Source organism: Physella acuta, unplaced genomic scaffold, assembly GCF_028476545.2.
Source record: "Physella acuta isolate Inbredline_101_S28 unplaced genomic scaffold, ASM2847654v3 ptg001995l, whole genome shotgun sequence".
In the NCBI taxonomy this organism is placed as follows: domain Eukaryota; kingdom Metazoa; phylum Mollusca; class Gastropoda; family Physidae; genus Physella; species Physella acuta.
Window position 1 is genome coordinate 67,071 of NW_026733500.1, and position 20,300 is coordinate 87,370.

The following is a 20,300-nucleotide window of genomic DNA, read 5'->3' on the forward strand; positions in this document are numbered from 1 at the left end:
TAATGTTGATTTCCTGGCCACTGCTAGTCCCATTATTTTATACCTTTTCAGTGGAGAGCTCATGTGGAATACATCTGTAATGAAATCTTATTACAACTTTATGAAAAGTTCTGTTATTTAAAGTTCATGTAATAGTTTTGTGTTATCCCTAGCACCGGCATTGAATTGATACTTTAATATCAGTAACATTCATCAGCTACATTTACATATTGTGTTATTGACCTAGTTTTAGAAGATAATTATAGGCCACAAACAGGTAGATTCAGTTTGAGAAAGTTTTCTCACTCAAGCAGTTTCAGATTGTTGGAAAACTCAGGTATAAAATTTATACAAACATTCTGGCATGGTTTAGTTGTCTACATGTTGTTTCACATGCCTGGCTAGTCACCTTCACCCCGACCTTTCAACTTAGCCTTTGCAGAACTCTTACTGTTAACACTCATTTAAATAATTTTTTTAGTCATAATGAACATGAGTATATCCTTTTTGTGATGCAACAACCTTCTTTAAATTTTGTATCCTGTGTATAGAAGATATAAAAAAAACTATCTTTTAGATTTAAAGTTATATATATATAATCCTGCATCAAGCAATTTTGATCAAATGGGGGACATTTTTTGAGTTCTTGCTACTGGTGGTGGTTGTTGATCATATGGGAATAATGGACGTGTTTGTTGTTTTCTCATTGCTTGTTACCTGTGGTTAAGCATGGTGACATTTTTCTTGCCTGAAATTTTGTCTGTCTTAAAACTGAATTCTTTGTTTTGTTTGTCTTGAACTGGTGTGTCACATTGCTGAAGGACATGTACTTGACAGTCGCAGCTGTCATGTCAGCATGATCACATTATTCTGTTACTGCTAGTAATCTTGCATGTCAAATAATTGTGTCTAAATGTAATAAAACTATTAATATTTATCCATTGTTAATATTATAAGAAAGTTGCCTTCTAATTCCCACAGCTTTTGTCACTTTAGTCAGCCTTACCTTAAAAGAAGTATTTAAAAAATGTAATGATTAAGTAGTTCTTATCTGTACTTATTTTCACTTTTTGAGAGGCTTATAAATTGTAAATTATCTTCTTTTAATTATAAAGTTGTATCATCCTGTTCTTATTTCATTTTAAACATCTGTATATCATTGTGCCAGCTGTATTTTTCACCTTGCCACTTGTCCTCTGACCCCTGAAGGCCAAGAACTACCTGCGCATGATAGAGCAGCTCAAGTCTGACCTGCAAGTGACCAAGAACACGTCGTCAGCTGAGCATGCAAGGCTGCTGGAGGATCTGGAGAATGCCAGGGAGGATCTGCAGCTCACGGCCAATGAGCTGTCAGAGTTCAAAAGGTCAAATGCTGAGCTGAAGGCTACGATAGCCGGACTGAACGACGACCTGACCCGCTACAAGAACCTCCAGGATGAGAGTGCTAACGATGTAAGTAGTCATACACCAGTTAGTTCCCTTTCTGTAGTGTTGTTATTCTACCATTTTCTACCTTTTAAGTTAAAGCTAATTGTACTGAACTATGGAATAAAGTGAATAAGTTTTAGATTGTGACATTCCTAACAAGAATATGCAGGTGGGTGTAGTTCATTAGTCTTCATAGTCAATAGTTTCATAGCTCTATGTGGCCAAGTCCCTTAACTCAGTTATGATGGATGGGTGTCACAACTCAAACTAAGAAAAGAGAAGTTGGGCACTGTGTATGCACTATGTTCATCTTAACAATTACAGTAAAAATGTATTATATACTTCCTAGTATTTTCTAGGTAATTTAATTTTTATTTAAAAAACAATCTCTTGTCATTTCATCTTACAATTTTTTAATTTTTTTTGAATGTTAACTGATGTAATGAGCCAACAATTGTGTAAATACTTAAAATATCATGTTTAGATTCGAAGACAAAATGAAGCCTTGAAACAGCAGGAGGGCGTGCTGTCAGAGACACGACAGCAGCTGGTCATCACACAGAGCCAGCTGGAGGCTGCCAATGAGGAGATTGAGAAGCTGGACACTGCCCTCAGCAACTATAAACAGAAATACTCCCAGGCCAGTAACCAGATCAGCCATCTTGAAACCACAGCTGCCTCCCTGCAGGAGAAGCTGACAGAGAGCAGAAGTAGGGTGAGTTGTCTTCCCATTTTTAACCTCTTGCTTACTAAAATTACTTTAATTAATTATTAATTTATAGTTCTTAATGAAAGAAATAATACATTAAAAAGGCTCTGGAGAGAATGTGTTGTGGGACTTTGTAAATTTTTATCAACTAACAGTATGCATGTGCTAATGTCTGATAATAAAGCTAAACTTATTCTCTCTATTATCCTGATGAAGTTATTATTTTTTTGGGTTTAATGCATGTTAACAAATGCATTTCTACTTAATTAAATAATTTTAGTACCTACAAAGCTCCTCAGTTTTACTTTTTGAATAATGGAGTTATTTTTACTTTTTGAATAATGGAGCAATACTCTTACAGCTGTTAGGTACCAACAATTATATTTCCAGATCTGAAATAGTATTTTCTAGGGCTTTTCCACTATTTAAAAAAATTATTTCCATGTGTTTAAATTTTGTGTTTTTCTGAACATGGTCCCAGGAGCTGGACAAGGAAGCCGTGATAGAACAACAAAAGTCTGACCTGGAGGGCTTGGATCGTGCCTTTAGTGAGAGCAAGGAGGAGGTGGGTAGGTGTGAGGAGATGATACATCAGCTGACCAAGGAGCTGGAGAACACACAGAATGAACTAAGGTCTGCCTACGGGCGCATCAAGGAGGTGGAGGAGGCTAACAGGGACTTGAAGGAGAGGGTACAGGAAGTTCAGCATCAGGTAGGGTCATCTGGGTCACAACAAAAACTTCTGTTTTGTAAAATATACAAAAAATACAAAATAGACTTAATTATAAATTCTAGCAATTCAATTTAGAATTATTTTTTTTTAATGTTTAATATTTTTATTCAATCATAGTTTGTTGCTTTTTAGGGAGATAACTATCACTCTTTGCTATGTTGACAAATGATTTTATTTCCCTTTCCAGTCTCTCCAAAATGAAGAGAGGGCTCAGGACTATGAAAACAAGCTTTTGACTTATCAGAATGAGCATAGTCACAGTGACAGAGAGGTAATAAAAATCAATATTTAATTGTATCCAAAATACAAAAGCCATTTGAAATAATTTTAAACATTTCTTTACAATTTCCTTATCCTTGTCAACTGTGTGAATGTAGTTTGCTGATAAAGAGGATCACATAGCCAACCTTGAATACCAGCTGGAAGAGTCTCACGCAGATGGAGAAACCAAGCAGAGGGTTATTGAGGAGCTGAAGACTGACCTCAGCATATGCCAGTCTGATCTACAGCAAACCAAAGATGACAGGACCACTGTGCTAAAGGAGGTTGGTGCTGCTACATTGATTTAAGATTTTTTTAAAAACAAACTAGATGGCTTAGTTAAATTGAAATGTTGCTAGTCAACCCATGTTATCTGTGAGATATGGTCTGTCAACTGAAAACATACCAACTATACACTGTCAACTCTACACTTATCCCAATCTATGCTGTCCACACCTCTCCCAATACACAATTTAATTTTAAACAAAAGTTAAAATAAATGTGTACCTTGATTCTACTTTATAATGTTTAAAATAAGCTGGTGTGAATGAATTTACTGGATCAGCTCTTGTTTTTGTCTCTTCCTCCCCCTCCCCCAGATTGAAAAACTGGAACAAAACCTGCAGCAGCTCCAGCTAAACTTGGCCTCAGCACACCAGCGCCATAAGAGTGAGGCCTGCCGTTATGAGGAACAGATAGCCACATTGGAGAGACAGCTGGGTCAGACACAGGGAGAGCTGCAGAATGCTGAGCACACTGTCAACAGCAAGGAGGAGCAGATCAAACGTAACGAGGCAGAGATTGCCAACTGTAGGGATGACATCCGCAGTAAGGTGGAAGAGGTTTGGACACATTTTTTTTTTGTTTAAAACATTTGCAGTTTTTTTTTTTTAAATTTTCTCTGTGCTTCTATACAGATCACCTGTTTTTTATTGAAACAAATTGTTTGTAGAAGTCTGTTATACGAAGCATGCAAATTAAATAAATTCCCTCCAACTGGCCAAATTAATTGTGTAAGACATGGTATTGGTGGATTGTTACCCAGTTAAAAGTAACATGGTACCACTTTGGGATAGAACCACCTTAAGAAATTTTCTTTAGCTTAGTTGATTCAATGTGAATATTTTTTAATGTCCAATGTTTATGTTACCAGATAGAGAAACTGGAGAGTTCAATCCATGAGGTCAAGTCAGAACTGAACCAGGTCCACGCCCATAACAAACAGCTGGAAACAAGCGTAAGTTCTTTTTTATTTTATGCTTCAGGTTGAGACATGTTATAGATTATATTTTGATATCATTTTTTGTAGTTTGTATTGTATTTTATAATATAGTGTCTGAATTAATTTAAAAAAAAAACCATCAGATAGCTGAGATGAAAGTAACTGGTGAAAATTTGAAACAAGATTTGAATGAAGCAAGAACTCAGTACAAGGAATGTGCACAGGAGGTACACACTTTCTTCAGTTTTACTATTTTTAGTCACCCTACTAATTATAATATACCCATATGCATTAATTTAAACTCCCCTCCCTCCCTCCCCACCCTACCACCAGCTGGCCCACCATGAAGAAAAGCTGAACCTGATGGAGCAGAGTCTACAGTCCACACAGGACCAGCTCAGCCAGAGGGTGACAGAAGTTGTCAAACATGAGCACAACATTAGGAAACTTCAGGTGAGTCAGGTGTTTAAACACAACATCATGGCACAACAGGTGAGTCAGGTGTTAAATCACAACATTAGGAAACTACAGGTGAGTCGGGTGTTTAAACACAACATCATGGCACAACAGGTGAGTCAGGTGTTAAATCACAACATTAGGAAGCTACATCTGAGTCAGGTGTTTAAACACATCAGGAAGCAACAGGTGAGTCTGTTGTTAAATCACAACATAAGGAAGCTACATGTAAATCAGGTGTTTAAACACAACAGGAAGCTACAGGGGAGACAATTGTTTCAACACAACATCAGGTAATTACATGAGAGTTTCTCTTGTTATTAAGTTCTTCTATGTATATTTTGATTGGCTATATCGTACATGATTAAAACATTTAGCCATAAAAAAAAATACTGCTTTATAAACTTTAAAAGTAACTTTGCAACGTTGCAGGCTGAGCTGAAGGCCACCAAAGAGAGGGCAGCAAACTACGAGGAGGAGATGGATGAGCAAAAGACTGTCATTGACAAGCTGCGCAAGGACCTCATGACAGCAAAAGAGGAGTATCACGCCTCCGTACAGGAGGGCGTGGCCTATAAGCAGCAGGCTTACAAGCTGGATCTGGAACTTTCTGGCGCGAGGGAGCAAGAGAAAATGTTGTCTGACCAGGTGAGATTCTGGTTCACAGAGCTTTGGTGATAGTTTTTTACTTCCTGGTTCACACAGATTTGTTGATAGTTTTTCTACTTTCTGGTTCACATAATTTTGTTGATAGTTTTTTATTCCTGGTTCAGATTTGTTGATAGTTTTTCTACTTCCTGGTTCACAGGTGGAGCAGCAGGAGCAGATTCTGGTCCAGCTTCAGACAGAGCTAAGAGCTGAGAGAGAAAGACACTCAGAGACAGCCAGACAGCTGAATGGCAGCAAGAAAGTCAGCCAAGAGCTGCAGGCTGACCTTGAGGCCTTGCAGAAACAGATCAGGGAGTTCCAGGAGAGGGTATGGCAACACAATTGGCAACACAATTGACAACACAATTGACAACACAATTGACTTGCTTATTTTTAGTTTTTTATCTTATGTTTTTGTACAAAAGAATTTTATGTAAAAAAAAAAGAAATATGGATCCATAAAGTAGATGAAGTTGAAGTTTAGGTATCCTGCTTATATATATATTTTTATGTAAATGGTGTGTGAGCAGCAGATTCCTTAAACTTCCCTCCTACCCTCCCCCAACTATCACCATGACCCTGCCCCATAATAAAATAAGAAATACACTAGTTCTATTACACACATAATTTAGACCCAAAAATCCTCATGTAACTACTGAAATATAAAGCGTAAACAACAGTTTGACCCTGACCCCCTAGGTGAAAGCAAGAGAAGAACAGATTGCAAGACTCAGGCATGAGATAGATGAGGCTCAAGCTAAGAACAGGGAGACAAGTGAGGTTCTGGCAGAGAGAGAAGGACAACTCCGCTTGGCCAACATGAACCTGCAGTCAGCTCAGAAACAGGCTAGGCATCACACACAGGAGGTAAGTTTTAACCTCCGCTTTCTCTCTTGGTTTGTTTAGTTTAGTACGTAAGATTTATTTGTTATAGTACTTTTTGATTTAGAAATGTAGTGAACTAAATTATATGCTCTGTCAAGATTATTCTCATGGGTTTTTATTTAAGTAGTTTTAGATTTAGGCTTCAGTTTAAAGACATTTTAACTGTAATATTTGTTGGTGCAGATCACCCGCTATGAAGATACACTGGCACAGTTACAGAAGGAACAAGAGAAGCTGCAGGAACAATATCGCAAGTCCAGTTCTGATGTAAGACATGCTCTCTTCGTTTTCTTAATACAAGATGTCTGTATGCTTGTACTGTGTCCTTCTGGTCCTGTGGTGCCTGATAAAATTGGTCTTTGTATCTATATGATACCCCAGTCCATCTGGTTCTCATGGGTAACTGATGCTATTTTAAGCTGGGCTTTTTACAAAGACCACAGAATTACTTGATAGAGATGCTTCAAAGTATGTTCTATAATTTTAAATGAAAGATTTCCAGTTTTCAAGTCAGTGTAATACTCTTCTAGTGTTTTAAGATCTGGCAGTGGTAGTTTATTTTAATTGTCACTACAAGAAACAATGTCTGGCAATAAATTTTTTTTTATGAAGTTGATGGAGGCAGATGCCAAGATCCATGAGCTGAAAGTTCAGCTGACCACTGTCCAAGGGAACCACAAGGAATCCATGGAGCAACTGACAGAGAAATCTCGCTTGCTAGCCACCATCAAGACTGAGACGGCCAAACTTTCTCAGCAGAACAACTCAATGAAGGAGGAGGTGGGATAACTTGACCCCTTTCTTTGTGCTGTGTTGTTGTTCAATCTTCAGTTTTGGAAGATAAATTTTGCAATTATTTTTTTAAAATGATCAGGCATGACACATAGACAAACATTTAATATTAAGATATTACTCTGAACCAAAAACTACGTTTATCTTTACTGCAATAGCATTGACTGTTAGAAATTTTTTTTTTAAAGTTAAGTTGATAAATTGCAGGTACAATTTTTAAATTCTTACTTTGTTACAGAATGGAGTTTGTTGCATTACAAAGTCATTTTTATGCTATTTTTATTTCCGTAGATAATGTTCTATGATGAAAAGTTAAGGAAGCTGCAGAATGAGCTGAGAAAAACTCAAGAAATCAATAAATCAACAGATGATGAGGTACAGAAGAAACACAGATTTTAAAAAAATAATATTTGTCTCTAACGTTATTATAACAGACCTTCATACTCTGATCAATCTCCTCAGTTGCAACATTTTGAAGAGCGCTACACCGCATTGCAAGTAGATCTAGTGACAAGCCAAGAGAAGCAAAAGCAATCACTACAGGAACTTGCAGCTAAAGAAGAGGAGTATGTGGTCCTTAAGGTGGAATTCAGCAGCTTGCAAGAGAAATACAAGGCTGCCAATGAAGAGGTTAGAGACTCTGAGTTTGAGTGTCTCTCACTATAAATTAATTTCTAATATTTTCACCAAACAACCTATCATCTTATAAAAATTTTATTAACTATTTAACTCTTTAAGCACAGAATTATTTTCACTTTTCACCGGAATTTGTTTTACTCAATTATATTTAGTAGCTATGCTGAAAAACCCTTCAGATCTTTTCACCCATTAATTTTAAACCCACAAATTACTGATATAAATCAGTCGTAATTGAAAGGTTACACTACTATCAGTTTATTTTGATCAAAGATAATTACTTAGTTTTAAAGAAGAAAAGTCAAGATGATTTTTTTCGAGGAAAAAATACTCCTCTGCCGGGAAAATTAATGATAGTAATATCATATCCTATATATAGGCCTACTATCTAAAACTTGGATTTGAAGCTAGGAGCATTGTTACAGTATGACAGTCCGGTCTGCTCACTGCTGGCAACATTGTTATGGGCTTAAGGAGTTGATAACTTTTTAAAAATTAATATTATTTTCATTTCCTTATTTTCATAATCATTATACCCTATAACAAAGATCACAATCATAAAGTGCAGACATTATTGTTGTTTTATTTGATACATTTTGGAATTTATTATTTGATAAATTTTGGAACTTAAATTTTTGCTCTGCAGTCCAATAAATTATTGAGTGAGCTGGAACTGATGAAACAGAATTATCGCAGCGCCAATGAAGAAATCTCTGGCCTGAGGGCTGCCCTGGAGGAGTCACGGTCCAATGGGGACAAGCTGCACAGGGAGAGCGAGCTGGTGGTCCACAACGTCAACACATGGGTCCAGGAGCAAAAGTGTGTTGATAGGGGGGGAGTAGGGGAGGATCTAGGTCAAAGTGACAACACATGTGTTCAGGGGCAAGAGTGTGTTGATAGGGTGATGGGGGGAGTAGGGGAGGATCTAGGTCAAAGTGACATCACATATGTTCAGGGGCAAGATTGTGTTGATAGGGTGATGGGGGGAGTAGGGGAGGATCTAGGTCAAAGTGACATCACATATGTTCAGGAGCAAGATTGTGTAAATAAGGGGACAGTCTTAGAACAGGGAAGTGTAGGAGTGGCTCTAAGGCACACAAACTGTAAAGTACCATCAGAGTTAGTGTGTAGGAAAGAAGAAGTTTTTGAGAGTATGGGTTCTTTGATAGGCAACACTGAAGACTCACAGGAGGTGCATTTTATTGCAGTAGGAGGGGGTGAACTCAATTATAAACTTCATTTAAAAAAACCTCAAAAGAAGATAAATAAAAACTGAAAATATTTTTTTACGGCTTGGTTTTTCTATCCTGTTAAGTTTGCCAAATTGTATTCCGTTTAATATTTGCTATAATTTTTTAAAAGTTCTTTGTTTCATTTGTTTTAAGTTCTATTCCAATTTTTCTTTTTTTTTTGTACACAGGGTGGCTAATGAGAAGCTAGGGAACAAAATCAGGTTTGTGAAACTACTTTGAACTCAATTTTCCTTAATTTAAACTTAATAAACTTTTCTTTCCATATGTTCAATCTGATTTACAATATAAAAAAAACAACTGTTTTCACCCAGGGAGCAAAGTAAAGCCATTATGGTACTGTCAGCTGAGAAAGAGTAAGTTTTTGTTTTTTGTGTCACTTTATTAACCCTCACATTGGCACAGATTAAGGGAGCAGCCCAAAACCTAGTCCACTGGAAATGTGTAGTTGCGGCCCTTTGCTCCTCAAGGGCCACATAGGAATGATGATGATGATGTTATTAACCCTTAACTTTCCTATGTGCCAGAGATTTTTTAGTGGTATTGTTTGGTGTGCTTTAATTATTTCCAAGTAGTAACTGAAGTCTCATTGATAAGAGATTTTAAAGATATCACCTGAAGCTGGAGATGAGTTTTATTGTCATGTCATGTAAATTAAATTTTCTACCATTTTTATTTTAGAAAAAAAATGTATAATGTATGTGAATATTTTAAATATTTAAAATAAAACATGCCCTGGTTAATAAATGCATCATCATTTTGTGTAGCCATTTTGAAAGTTACAATTGCTCATACAGTAATGAGTTATATGAACCGCCCATCTAAGCTAAGTGGCGGTAGGAAATCAGAGTATCCTTATAGGCTGCTTTTAATCACTACATCACAACTACAATCGGAATAAAAAATGGTATGTTTATTTTATTAACTATGATTTTTAAATTTTCCATTTCAACAGAACTCTTCTAGATCAGATCACCAAACTTCAGAAGTCTTACAACAAAGTTAAAATAGAATTAGAAGAGAAAACAGTTGAAAGTGAAAAGTTTAGGGTGAGTTAGTGAGACATAGTTTAAGTGAAGCTGCTAATTAATTAGTTAGACATAATTTAAGTGAAGCTGCTAATGAATTAGTGAGACATGATTTAAGCCTGTTGATGATACTTTAGTGATGGATGTTCTCTAAATACTTAAATTCTGTTGTCAGGCCCTGCAGTCACACTCAGCGCATCAACAAATTATTCTCAACCAGCTGAAGAGTCGGCTAGAAGAAAATGAGTGAGTAAAACATTTTCTAAAGTACACTAGTTCACATATAAATAATATCGTGCTCTTGTTTCAAATTACATATATGCTGAGGCAATGTTTCAGAGTGGAACAAGATGAAGACATGAAAACCAAAGAAGCGGCCATAGAAGATCTTCACATTCGTCTCAAATCCAACATAGAAAATATTCATAAGCTCAACCAGCAGGTAGAGTACTTAGTTTGATTTCATTAGCAAGAATGTAAACTTCACCACTTAAACTATTTAAAAAATTAAGTTATAACCAATTTATTAATGATAATAATAAGAAGTAAAATAATAGCAAATAATAATTTGCTTGTATCTGTTGGCTGTTTTTTGTGTATTACTCAATCTCGTGTTCATTTTTAGTGATTCTTTCCCTTTAGTTATTTAGTTCTTGAACTTTTTCTTTACATTCCTGGTGGCCACAGGAAATCCTGGCAATAAAGTCAGCTGATCTATGTGATATGCATGAATGAATTTATTTGTTTCGGTTTCATAGTTAACTATTACCTTCAACATCTCAACAGCTTTCAAGTCTACAGAAGGAAAATGTTAGTCTAAGAAGTGAGTTGGAACGAGAAATAACTACAAGACAAAATCTTGAGCTGCAGATGCAGAGCAAAGAACAGCTGGTGGACAGCTTGCGGTCTCAGCTGGACACTAACATTTACAAGAGGCTCATTGAAAAAACTGACCATTTCAAGGATCCTGAGAAGCTAGTTAGTTTGACTTTTAGTTTTATCCAGAAATAGTTTTCAACTGTCTGTAGGAGAAAATATTGTAATGTTATGTTATAGGTAGTGTTTTTATTTGTGGTAATCTTTTATATAACTTTGTCTCAGTGAGATTATTATAATTTATGCATATCATCTACCACATTTTTAAAATCACTGTGTTGTAGTTATAATGCATTTTTGATATCTTATAATCAGAAATAGTGCAAGTTTTTTTTTTTTTAAATTCATTTTTGTAATAAGTTATAGAGAGAAATAGGTTTCTGAAAACATTTGTTTTTTGTTACCAAAGAAGGGAAGCTACTCATATAAACTTAATTATCTAAATTTCTACATCTAATCCAATTTCTAATTTTACTTTTTTGCTCACAGGCAAGAATAGCATTAAACAGTGCTGCTGAGGATTCAAGTGTCCTTGACCCAAATAGTTTGGACAAAACTTACTGGATTCAAAGAGTTGGAGAGGTCAGTAATGCGGTTTATGAAAAATATAGCTAGTTACAGAGTTAAGGCAGTGTAACCCCACAGTTCTTGTGACATTTAGCACAAAGTGTGTTTTTTAATTTGCGAATTTTAAATATTTGTGTGTTGTGTTTTTCCTTTTTTAAAATATACATAAATATAATTTTCTTTTTTAAATTAGTATTAAAATGTAGGTCTACTCTACATCATAATGTTAAACTGTAAATTAATTGGAAACATCACTCAATAGTGAGGTTACATTTTTTTTAGTTAAATTATTACTTTAACGGCATGGGCGGGTGATGAAAACCAAAATAACAAAAATACTTATTTCTAAACCTATTGCAAATTTCCTGCCGTTGCTATGGTGATGGTGGCTATCTTGGATTTTTTTCCAATTTTAACATTGAAATAACTTTCTTAATTATTATTAAAATTGATCGAAATTTCCCCTAGTTATTCTGTTAGTAATTTAGTATACATACACCAACAAAATTGATTGAACAAATTTTTTAAATTGTAAAAAAAAAGTATTTAAAATTCTTAAAGTGTAATCTATCACGATTGTTACCATCATGTGTGTCAATAATCTGCAAGTTTTTATTTGAATTCGCATAAGCCATCTTTGAGTTATTTCAATGTTAATTTCCAGCCATTTTTTTAATTTGGACTTTGTTTTGGGCTTAACTCTTTGAGTCAAAACAATATCCTAAATATTATAGCATTAGGTTTAGAAATAAGCATTTTGGTTATTTTGATTTTCATCACCCGCCTATGCCCTTAAGATTTATAGTCTAGCTGTTTCTCATTCTCTTCTAGTTGAAGGTAACAAATTATTTGATTGCTTATTTAAAAATCAGTGAATTAACACACATTTTAAGTTCTAATGTAGGATTAGTCATACATTGTTTTCCTTAATTTTCTTTAAATGTTGCGTCCCAACCTTCTTATTTGAGTGTTGACCATGTCGAAGCAAAGCAATGTCTTTGTTGGTTATTGGCAAAAATATATAATTTATCTTAAAAGATAATAAAGGCATTAAATCCTATTTGAAATATGATACATATTTTTATGCATACCAATATACATAGAGCGTTACTGAGAAATTTTATGGTAACATGCTACTGAGCAATATTATCTTTCTTTTAACTGAATATTTCATTTTGACAACAGAAAATCCATTCCTAAGCTGTTATTGCTAGGTTAGATTTGAAACATGCCAGGTACGATCTGCTTCCTTGCTACCTGTATAACAAAAAATTTTTACATTTGTGTATATTATACTCTGTCACTCTTAATAACTAGACACTAACAAAGTTTTGTTTCATTTATTAACATGTAGAATCTAGTAACACTTCTTAAGTTTTTTTAATAGTATTATAAAGGCTCTAAACTAAATTAACCACCAACTTTTTCAGCATTTTATTTACTTCTATTTTATGTGGTTCTTCTTAACCTCTAATGCTATGTTGTTGATTCTCTTTATGGCCAATTTACTTCAGGCTCACTTTTCTTTAATCACCTTTTTTTCAACCTTTGGTATTCTATAACCTACTTTAGGAAATACATATATCAATGTGAAATTACTTCTTTTTTCATTTTCTTGTGAGTCAAATTATACAATTATATATTTCCTCTAGGTCTCTTAATACAAATAAGTATCATTTAAAACTTAGGAAAACAAACACAACATTTGATATATAGGAACTTTTAGAGAAATTGTTTACATTATTTATTTATCAAACATTGTTATCAATCCACTGAGGCAAGTGAATTACTGCTATTACTGCTAAGGACTGAAACTGTTCCAGCCGTACACATTTCAAAAACTGTAAAGATTGTGCTCAAAATTGCTTCTTTTGTTCAAAGAATTAAGTTGAAAACTGAGTTTGTTGTGTTTGTTCATTTAGTTACTATTTAATGTTATTTATTAACATAAATTTTGATTGCTTAAAATCATACTGCATGTCATATGTTTTATGAACATAACATTTTCAAAACATTGACATTTAAAAAAAAAACTCCAAGTATACTCATTTTTTTTTACACTGAGATACATACTAAGAATGAAATATTGGAATAAATACTTGGGAAAAAACGTTTTAAAAATTAAAAAAAAAAAAAGCAGAGGTAAATAAAAGTAGGCTTACTACTTTACCTGTTTGTATCTCATGTTATAAAATGATAGCTTTATTAAATGGTAATTCTTTAACTTTTGTTAATTTTTTTATTGTGGCGTTCAAAACTTCTTATATTTTTTCCAGTTATCAATCCAGCTACAACAGAGTAGTGAATATTGGTCAGATAAAGTGCGAGACTTATCCATGCAACTGGAAAAGGCTCGCTCAGCAAACATCATTACCAAAGTGCATTAGGCTCATGTATTTTTATGATAATGAAACTTAGATGTTATCTGATGTATTTTTCTTTTTATAAATAATGTGTAATTTAACTATTTATCTAGAAAAAAATATTGTTTTAACTCATATAATTTTTTAACACAAAGTGGAAGACCATTTATTCTAGCAACTTAACTACTGTATACATGAAGTCTAGTCTTAATAATTAAGTTTAAGAAATATGTAAATTTTTAAAAATTTATATTAAAATAAATTAACTGGACATAAGTAGAGTAGTAAGGATGACAGCAAATTAAATTAACATTATTTGTACTGTGGAAGAGTTTGCATCTGTGATAAATGTAGTTTTACTGTTGTATAACTTTAAATTTTTTAAATGCAGCAATTTTTGACTGCCAAGATATACTATAATGTCATTTGTCTTTTAACTTCATTAGTTTTTGTATTGATCCGTCCATTACACATACATGTGTTATTTTTTAAAAAAACATTTTTTATGTATTGTAAAGGTTATTGAAAAAAATTTGCTTATTACAAATTCTGAACTCAGTATTCCATTTTTGTTTACACTTATATTTTATCCGTCCATACGATTTAGTGCACCATTTTGCATATTAGTATTCTTCTTATTGTAAGGTAATTGTTATACACATATAAAATGTTAAAATTTTACCTAACTATATATTTGATGAACAAGCGCCTTAAATTTTGGATATCTCAAGATTAATACAACTCACAAAATTAGCACTGCTAATCAATTTTTCTGTAACATTTTAATCTAACAGTAACAGCTAATGTGTGCTTCCAATATTATCTTAAAGCAGCATAGATAAATAATTAAAATTTAGACAAATTATTCAATCATTTAGTTAGCAAAATTTATGGCAAAAACAAAATAAAGCTAGTTGATGCTCCTATTACAATATTTAGTGAATTTGTTCTTATACCTGCAATATATATGTAGATAAAATTATCCGCTGCTTTATTCTCACAATTTGTGAGGGTTGTTGGCCTTATCATATAATAACTAGTTTCTGTATACACATTTTCTTTTGTACATATGATGGTATCTACTAATAAATAAATTTTAAAATGAGGAAGTTGGAACTTTGAGTTCAGTCATTTGTTAAAGACTTTGAACAGAAAAATATCTTTACTATATACAGTTTCATCAAAGATATTGTTAAAGAATCCAAAGTGGTTGAGTTGGTAAAGCTCATGATTGCTAAACCCTCAGGCAGATGAGGCTTGGTACCAGGGGACAGCAACTCAGCTAAGAGAGACAACTCCAAAATCAAACAACTGCTGCCAAAAAGAAAAGCAGACTGAAATATGAGTCAACTGCCTAAATGGCGCATAACCAGTTGACATGTATACTTAATTGTGTTAGAGATGGGTTCCAACATTAAATTTAAGAATGAAGAATGAAATCCAAAATTTAAAATGTTATATTTTTATTTACAAAAAACAAACAATGAAACAGGTCAAAACATATCATCAAATTAGTTAAAGATGATCAGCCGAAACTAATGTAACAATCTTATGAGGCCTTGGGGTTAATGAAGTGTAGAGCTGGTGACCAACTGACCAGACTTGTTGGAGCTGGTCAAGGTAAAAACCAGAAATTCTTTTAGACATATTTACAGCAAATAGGGTATATCATGACAATGTAGAAAAACTCCATTTTTAAAGATGTTTGTTTCTAGATATAACAAAATATGCTTCAGAATATGAACATGGCTCTAACAGAAAATACTACACAAAAAGTTCTTAATATATACAAGGTGATTTATGTGTATTGTGTGTATTCGTTCCCTGACTTTCACAAAAATAAAACCTTTTGGCAAGGAAAAAATGAATTGCACTTTCTACCAAATCTGGTGTGATTATAATCTAAAAAACAGCATCTGTCAGAGATCTAGATAACAGTGTATAAGTATTAACTTCACCTTGACAAACAAAAACAAAACTGTTGAACTGCTTCTAAGAGAAATATAAGAACCACAGACAAGAAAAATGATGAATGAAACACATTGTGCAACAGGTTACAGATTGATCAACCTACTTATCAGGCTTTTTAAAATAAAAGCCATTTTAGTAGAACATTGTGGAACTCATAGTTTCAAAACTTCCTGCGATTAAACACAACAAACGGCAGCTGCTTTAACATGTATAACTTCCAAAGTGAGATTGTGAAATTATTGTACAAGTTCACCTCTTCTATACATACACTGAAACCATGACTAAAAATAGTTTTGTACAGTAAAAAAGTTTTCACATTGAACAAAATCACTAAAAGACTATGGCCAAACTTGTTTTTAAATTCTATTTTGAAATATGTTCAATACTCCAGATTTTAGGCACTTACTGTTCACCTTATAATTACGCCTACAAAACGCTGGATTTTTAAAAAACTAAGAATAAATGGAATATTTATTTGTCTTACATTAACTTCATAAATGGCCAAGTATATTTTGAAAACCGTTTATAACCATATCAAAATTAATTTCCTACAAAATAAGATCAAGTTGACTCTCTTGACCAAATCAGCATTGCTGAATTCTTTATTAAGTAAAGAACATCATCAACTAAAAAGGACTAGACTGCCGTGCAGCAACAGGAATAAACCATCTCAATATCAAGATTATAGTCATTGTGTGGCAAATGCTTGGTCATTGTTAACAACAATCGTATACTCTGTTACTGCACTGCCATCAACTTTACCATCTGGAATAACTATTTTAGCCTTGTGGCCTGTAAATGCATCTAGCTGTGCTTTGAGCAGTTCAAGATGTGCTTGGCGTTCAATCCTATCAAATTCAAACCTTTCTCTTTGGATTTCCAGTTCTTTTTTGTGAAGCTCAAGCTCTTCACGCCGTAAGTCTAAATCACTTTGCCGAAGTTTCCTATCATACTCATCTTTTCGCTCCAGATAGCGTAGGAAAGCTGAAGATGTTTCTGTGCTTGATGATGCAGTTGTTCGCTTAAAGGTTGTTCTAGCCTTTTTTGGTGAGGTTCCCCCTGAAACAAAAAGATATGTTATAAAACCATTTTCTGTTGAAGATAAGAGTAAAATTTTGTATCAGCAATTATTGACTAACAAGCAATTACCTCTACCTGGTGAAAAATTTGAAGAATCATCAAAATCCAGATGTGACTCATCAATATCATCATCTTCATCTTCAGTTTCTTCCCTTTCTCTTTTTCTTGGCCGTCCTGGTCCCCTCTTTTTTGCTGGCTGTTTGGGAACATTATCCATTGCATCTTGTTTAGCTTTAGCTAATTCATACAATATAATACCCATTTCATCATCCGGTAAGGGCGCTCTTAAAAAATAATTATATTTAAATTAATTAAAACATTTACTTGCTTTTTGTGCTTTATTGATGTTTCAAGTAACATCTCTTAATCTATTTTTTTCAAACTACGTAAAAATTATATGCAAAATGACAGTCCCTCAGATTATAAGATAATACTTACTTCCCATTGCTATTGGCCATGTATCTGTCAATTAAAAATCTTATTCTCTTTTTCACCACTCGTATTGTAACAGTTTTCATACGTGGATCTCTACTTTGCAGGTCATCTACTAAAGCAAGCCATTCTTTTTCCGAATTCCAAGTGGAAAATGGGTTATGCTCCATAACAACTTTAGCCATAAGAAAATCAATATCATCAGTAAAAGAAAATGATCTCACACTCCTGCTGGTTAGAAAAAGATCAATGCAAGTCTATAATAATAGAAATTAGCAAAATTAGATTTGTTACATATAGAGACTTTTTGAAAAAAATAATGACTTAATAAAGAACAAGATCAAATTCTATAAAAAAAAGAATAACTCTTTATACTGACTTATATAAGAGAAGATAAAGATTATTTTTAAACTAACTGAAAATAAAATTATGACAGTCTTAAATGTATTTTAAAAATTAACATACACCATAATCCCAACTATACCTGAGAATTTCACTGCCCGAAAACAGTTTGTGATTTTTGTGTTCCAAGTTACAACTCACAATGTTCAAACTGCCACCTTTATATCTCAAGTGTACCATTGCTTCACAACCTAAGCCAACATATCTGACAGAAATATAATAAAGTATTAAAAAATGAAATAAAATAACAAATTATTTCAAGTATTGTAGTAAATTTGTGTATAATTTAAGTGTTTTTAAAACAGTAGAGAACAATCTGAATATTCTAACTTTTAACTTGTTAGAATACTAAACCTACTTTTTTACTTTTCTTGCACTACTCTCTCGCTTGACAGGAACTCCATAGTGTTGGCAAACCATCTTTACTGTCTGGTAGACAAATCGATCTGCTATTTTGTCTTTAACGCGCCTTTCATTAGCATACTCAATACTTGTGGCTGACTTAGGTTTAAAAGCTGTGAACACAAAATAAGTAGTAAGTGTCACAGAAAAGTCACAAATGTGTATAAAAAATAAATCTAGCCACCTACAGTTAAATTAAAAGGAAAATATCACACCTGAACCAGTCTCTTTCTGGAAGTCCTCAAATAAATTTGAAAATTCTTCCCAACTGTCAAATTCTGTTTTTCCTTGAAAAATCTTTAAAAAGTCAGCTGTTGTGTCCACAGCATCATCACTTTGACCTTCTTCATTTCCATTTTCCAAATCCTGTTCATTCTCTTGTTCATTTTCATTCTCTTCAAAATTCTCTTGTTTATCCTCCATTGAGTCATCTTGTTCTGCCATTTTGATGGCTCACTGCAGTTTTATATAACTATAATAAGCAAAAATATTTGATATTACACAAAGACATAGTAGGCCCGACTGAAACACAAAAAGTTCGTCTTGAAAATTGGGAACAAGGCATGACTTTTTTAAATGGTTGAAGAGAAAAATGTTTTACTGCCAAGAAGTTTACTAAGCAATAATCCGAAAGCCACTGGTTAGGGGAAGATGGTCTACTGATTGAGAAAAGATATATTTATGCAAAATTAGAATCAATTTATTTATGAATAACAAAGGAATCTTTTTGGAATGAAACATAATCCATAGGCCTAATAACTAATAGCCTGTATATTTTATTCACATAGCAAAATGTTACCTCTGGCTGTGTGTGTTTGTGTGTGTGTGGGGGGGGTATTTTATTACAATTATTTAGGCCTAGACCTATATGACTTTTAGGGTTAGTAGATTACTTAAATATATCTAGAACAAGGCTATTTCTATTTTAAAATATTAACTAGCTAGATGAAAGCAAGGGTGTTTCACAATACTTAGCCTCAGTAGGACTTATATACTTTATATACTAAATAAATATACTTGAGTATAAAGTAGATTCTATAGGCCTATACTATACCATAGGCCCTACTATAACAATATATAGATTTATAGATCTACTATGTAGGCCCTATAAACTATAATAAAATAAATAGGACTATGGCTAATATCATAAATAATTGATATTTTCATATTAGGCATACAGTTATAGGTTGCATAATAGCCCCCCCCCCCCCCTTAATGTATGGATAAGGACCAATACAGATTATACTATAATACTACTGGACTACTAGATCTACTATCTTACTACTAATAACCTAAGGTAATGGTATACTTAAGTAATTACTAAAATAATAGGTAAGTATGTACTATATGTTTAATATCCCAAAAGAATATAAAGATATAGGAAGGCCTTATAAATTACTAAATATTTATATTGGTCTATTAGATAGGCTTATTTAAATTCAAGAAAAAAAATCGCTGAAAAAATATTAAAAATATAATTCGAATGCAAGCTGGCAAAGATCAAGCACACTATTTGGCCATAGAGCCAAGTTGTTACTTCAGTACAAATAGAATATGACACCAAAAAATTCAGCCAACAATTTAATACATTTTTGAAACGACATAAATATCGCATAAAAATATACTATATTGTTATTCTTAGTAAACGGCTCTAAAACTAAAAATGATGGTACAGCAACAAAAATAATATAATACCGCCAAAATGGAGACCAAGATGAAAGAAAATGGCCTACCTTCTTCAGCCTTAAAAGAGTAAAAAATTTAAAATACGATTGGTTAAAAATTGTAGCCACGCTAACCTTGATTTGGTTCGTAATTGTGGCCAGGATAATCTTAAGTAAGGGGCCAAACGTAGAATTGTAATTTCGATTGATTTTCTAGATGTTTTAAATCAACTTAGATAATTGTCTCGCCATTTTTTAAAATCATAAAGTATGTTACTATAAAAAATGTAAAGACCTTTAGGAGAACATTTATTTCAAATATTGTAGACGATATTTAGCTTTCTTAAAAATAAAACTTACAAACTAATGATTCAGAAACATAAATTAAAAATTTTACTTGCATAAATAAAACGAAAAGTCAGTACTATTGCATATAAATAAATAACATTAACTTTTAAAATATAAAAAACATAGTATGTGTGTGAATTCTTCATATTTTCTTGTTAATTGAGAATA

General features: G+C 33.1%; 2 protein-coding genes across 12 annotated transcripts in view; one reads left to right on the forward strand and one right to left on the reverse strand.

Annotated features, from left to right (window-relative positions):
• LOC131931637 (putative leucine-rich repeat-containing protein DDB_G0290503) overlaps positions 1–14,942 on the forward strand; it is a 57,331-nt gene extending 42,389 nt beyond the window's left edge. For 5 of the 6 annotated variants that reach the window (XM_059288456.1, XM_059288458.1, XM_059288459.1 and 2 more), the window contains 25 exons: positions 1,189–1,431; positions 1,892–2,122; positions 2,598–2,828; positions 3,037–3,120; positions 3,227–3,394; positions 3,710–3,952; positions 4,264–4,347; positions 4,476–4,559; positions 4,666–4,785; positions 5,221–5,436; positions 5,597–5,764; positions 6,136–6,303; positions 6,505–6,588; positions 6,934–7,101; positions 7,405–7,488; positions 7,576–7,743; positions 8,396–8,568; positions 9,170–9,202; positions 9,314–9,355; positions 9,955–10,048; positions 10,203–10,273; positions 10,367–10,469; positions 10,814–11,005; positions 11,393–11,485; positions 13,747–14,942. In XM_059288456.1, the coding sequence (XP_059144439.1) occupies positions 1,189–1,431; positions 1,892–2,122; positions 2,598–2,828; positions 3,037–3,120; positions 3,227–3,394; positions 3,710–3,952; positions 4,264–4,347; positions 4,476–4,559; positions 4,666–4,785; positions 5,221–5,436; positions 5,597–5,764; positions 6,136–6,303; positions 6,505–6,588; positions 6,934–7,101; positions 7,405–7,488; positions 7,576–7,743; positions 8,396–8,568; positions 9,170–9,202; positions 9,314–9,355; positions 9,955–10,048; positions 10,203–10,273; positions 10,367–10,469; positions 10,814–11,005; positions 11,393–11,485; positions 13,747–13,857 (3,456 nt within the window). In that variant the 3' untranslated portion in view covers positions 13,858–14,942. Of the gene's footprint in view, positions 1–1,188; positions 1,432–1,891; positions 2,123–2,597; positions 2,829–3,036; positions 3,121–3,226; positions 3,395–3,709; positions 3,953–4,263; positions 4,348–4,475; positions 4,560–4,665; positions 4,786–5,220; positions 5,437–5,596; positions 5,765–6,135; positions 6,304–6,504; positions 6,589–6,933; positions 7,102–7,404; positions 7,489–7,575; positions 7,744–8,395; positions 8,569–9,169; positions 9,203–9,313; positions 9,356–9,954; positions 10,049–10,202; positions 10,274–10,366; positions 10,470–10,813; positions 11,006–11,392; positions 11,486–12,655; positions 12,706–13,746 lie in introns of all 6 variants that reach the window. The other variant, XM_059288460.1, reaches the window with a different exon arrangement.
• A 55-nt stretch (positions 14,943–14,997) lies between these two features.
• Positions 14,998–19,935, reverse strand: LOC131931638 (uncharacterized). Of its 6 annotated transcripts, none has more exons than XM_059288463.1 (7): positions 19,854–19,935; positions 18,336–18,592; positions 18,077–18,233; positions 17,801–17,923; positions 17,323–17,547; positions 16,954–17,168; positions 14,998–16,863 (listed from the first exon to the last, which is right to left on the reverse strand). In XM_059288463.1, exons 2-7 carry the CDS (start codon positions 18,562–18,564, stop codon positions 16,493–16,495), a joined length of 1,320 nt encoding a protein of 439 aa, XP_059144446.1. In that variant the 5' UTR covers positions 18,565–18,592; positions 19,854–19,935; the 3' UTR covers positions 14,998–16,492. The 6 variants fall into 6 exon arrangements, with proteins under 6 accessions (XP_059144446.1, XP_059144445.1, XP_059144447.1 ...); XM_059288462.1 differs by having other exon boundaries at positions 19,816–19,860; XM_059288464.1 differs by lacking the exon at positions 19,854–19,935 and adding an exon at positions 19,816–19,850 and having other exon boundaries at positions 18,336–18,576.
• Positions 19,936–20,300: the final 365 nt, after the last annotated feature.

Bases quoted from the DNA above. Each gene is read 5' to 3' on its own strand.
- LOC131931638 (XM_059288463.1), bottom strand. From the start codon at position 18,564: ATGGCAGAACAAGATGACTCAATGGAGGATAAACAAGAGAATTTTGAA. The intron at 17,548-17,800 runs GTATAGTTGGGA...TTTTCTAACCAG, and splicing joins TCGGGCAGTGAAATTCTCAG to CAGGAGTGTGAGATCATTTT. The intron at 16,864-16,953 runs GTAATTGCTTGT...TTTTTGTTTCAG, and splicing joins AAATTTTTCACCAGGTAGAG to GGGGAACCTCACCAAAAAAG.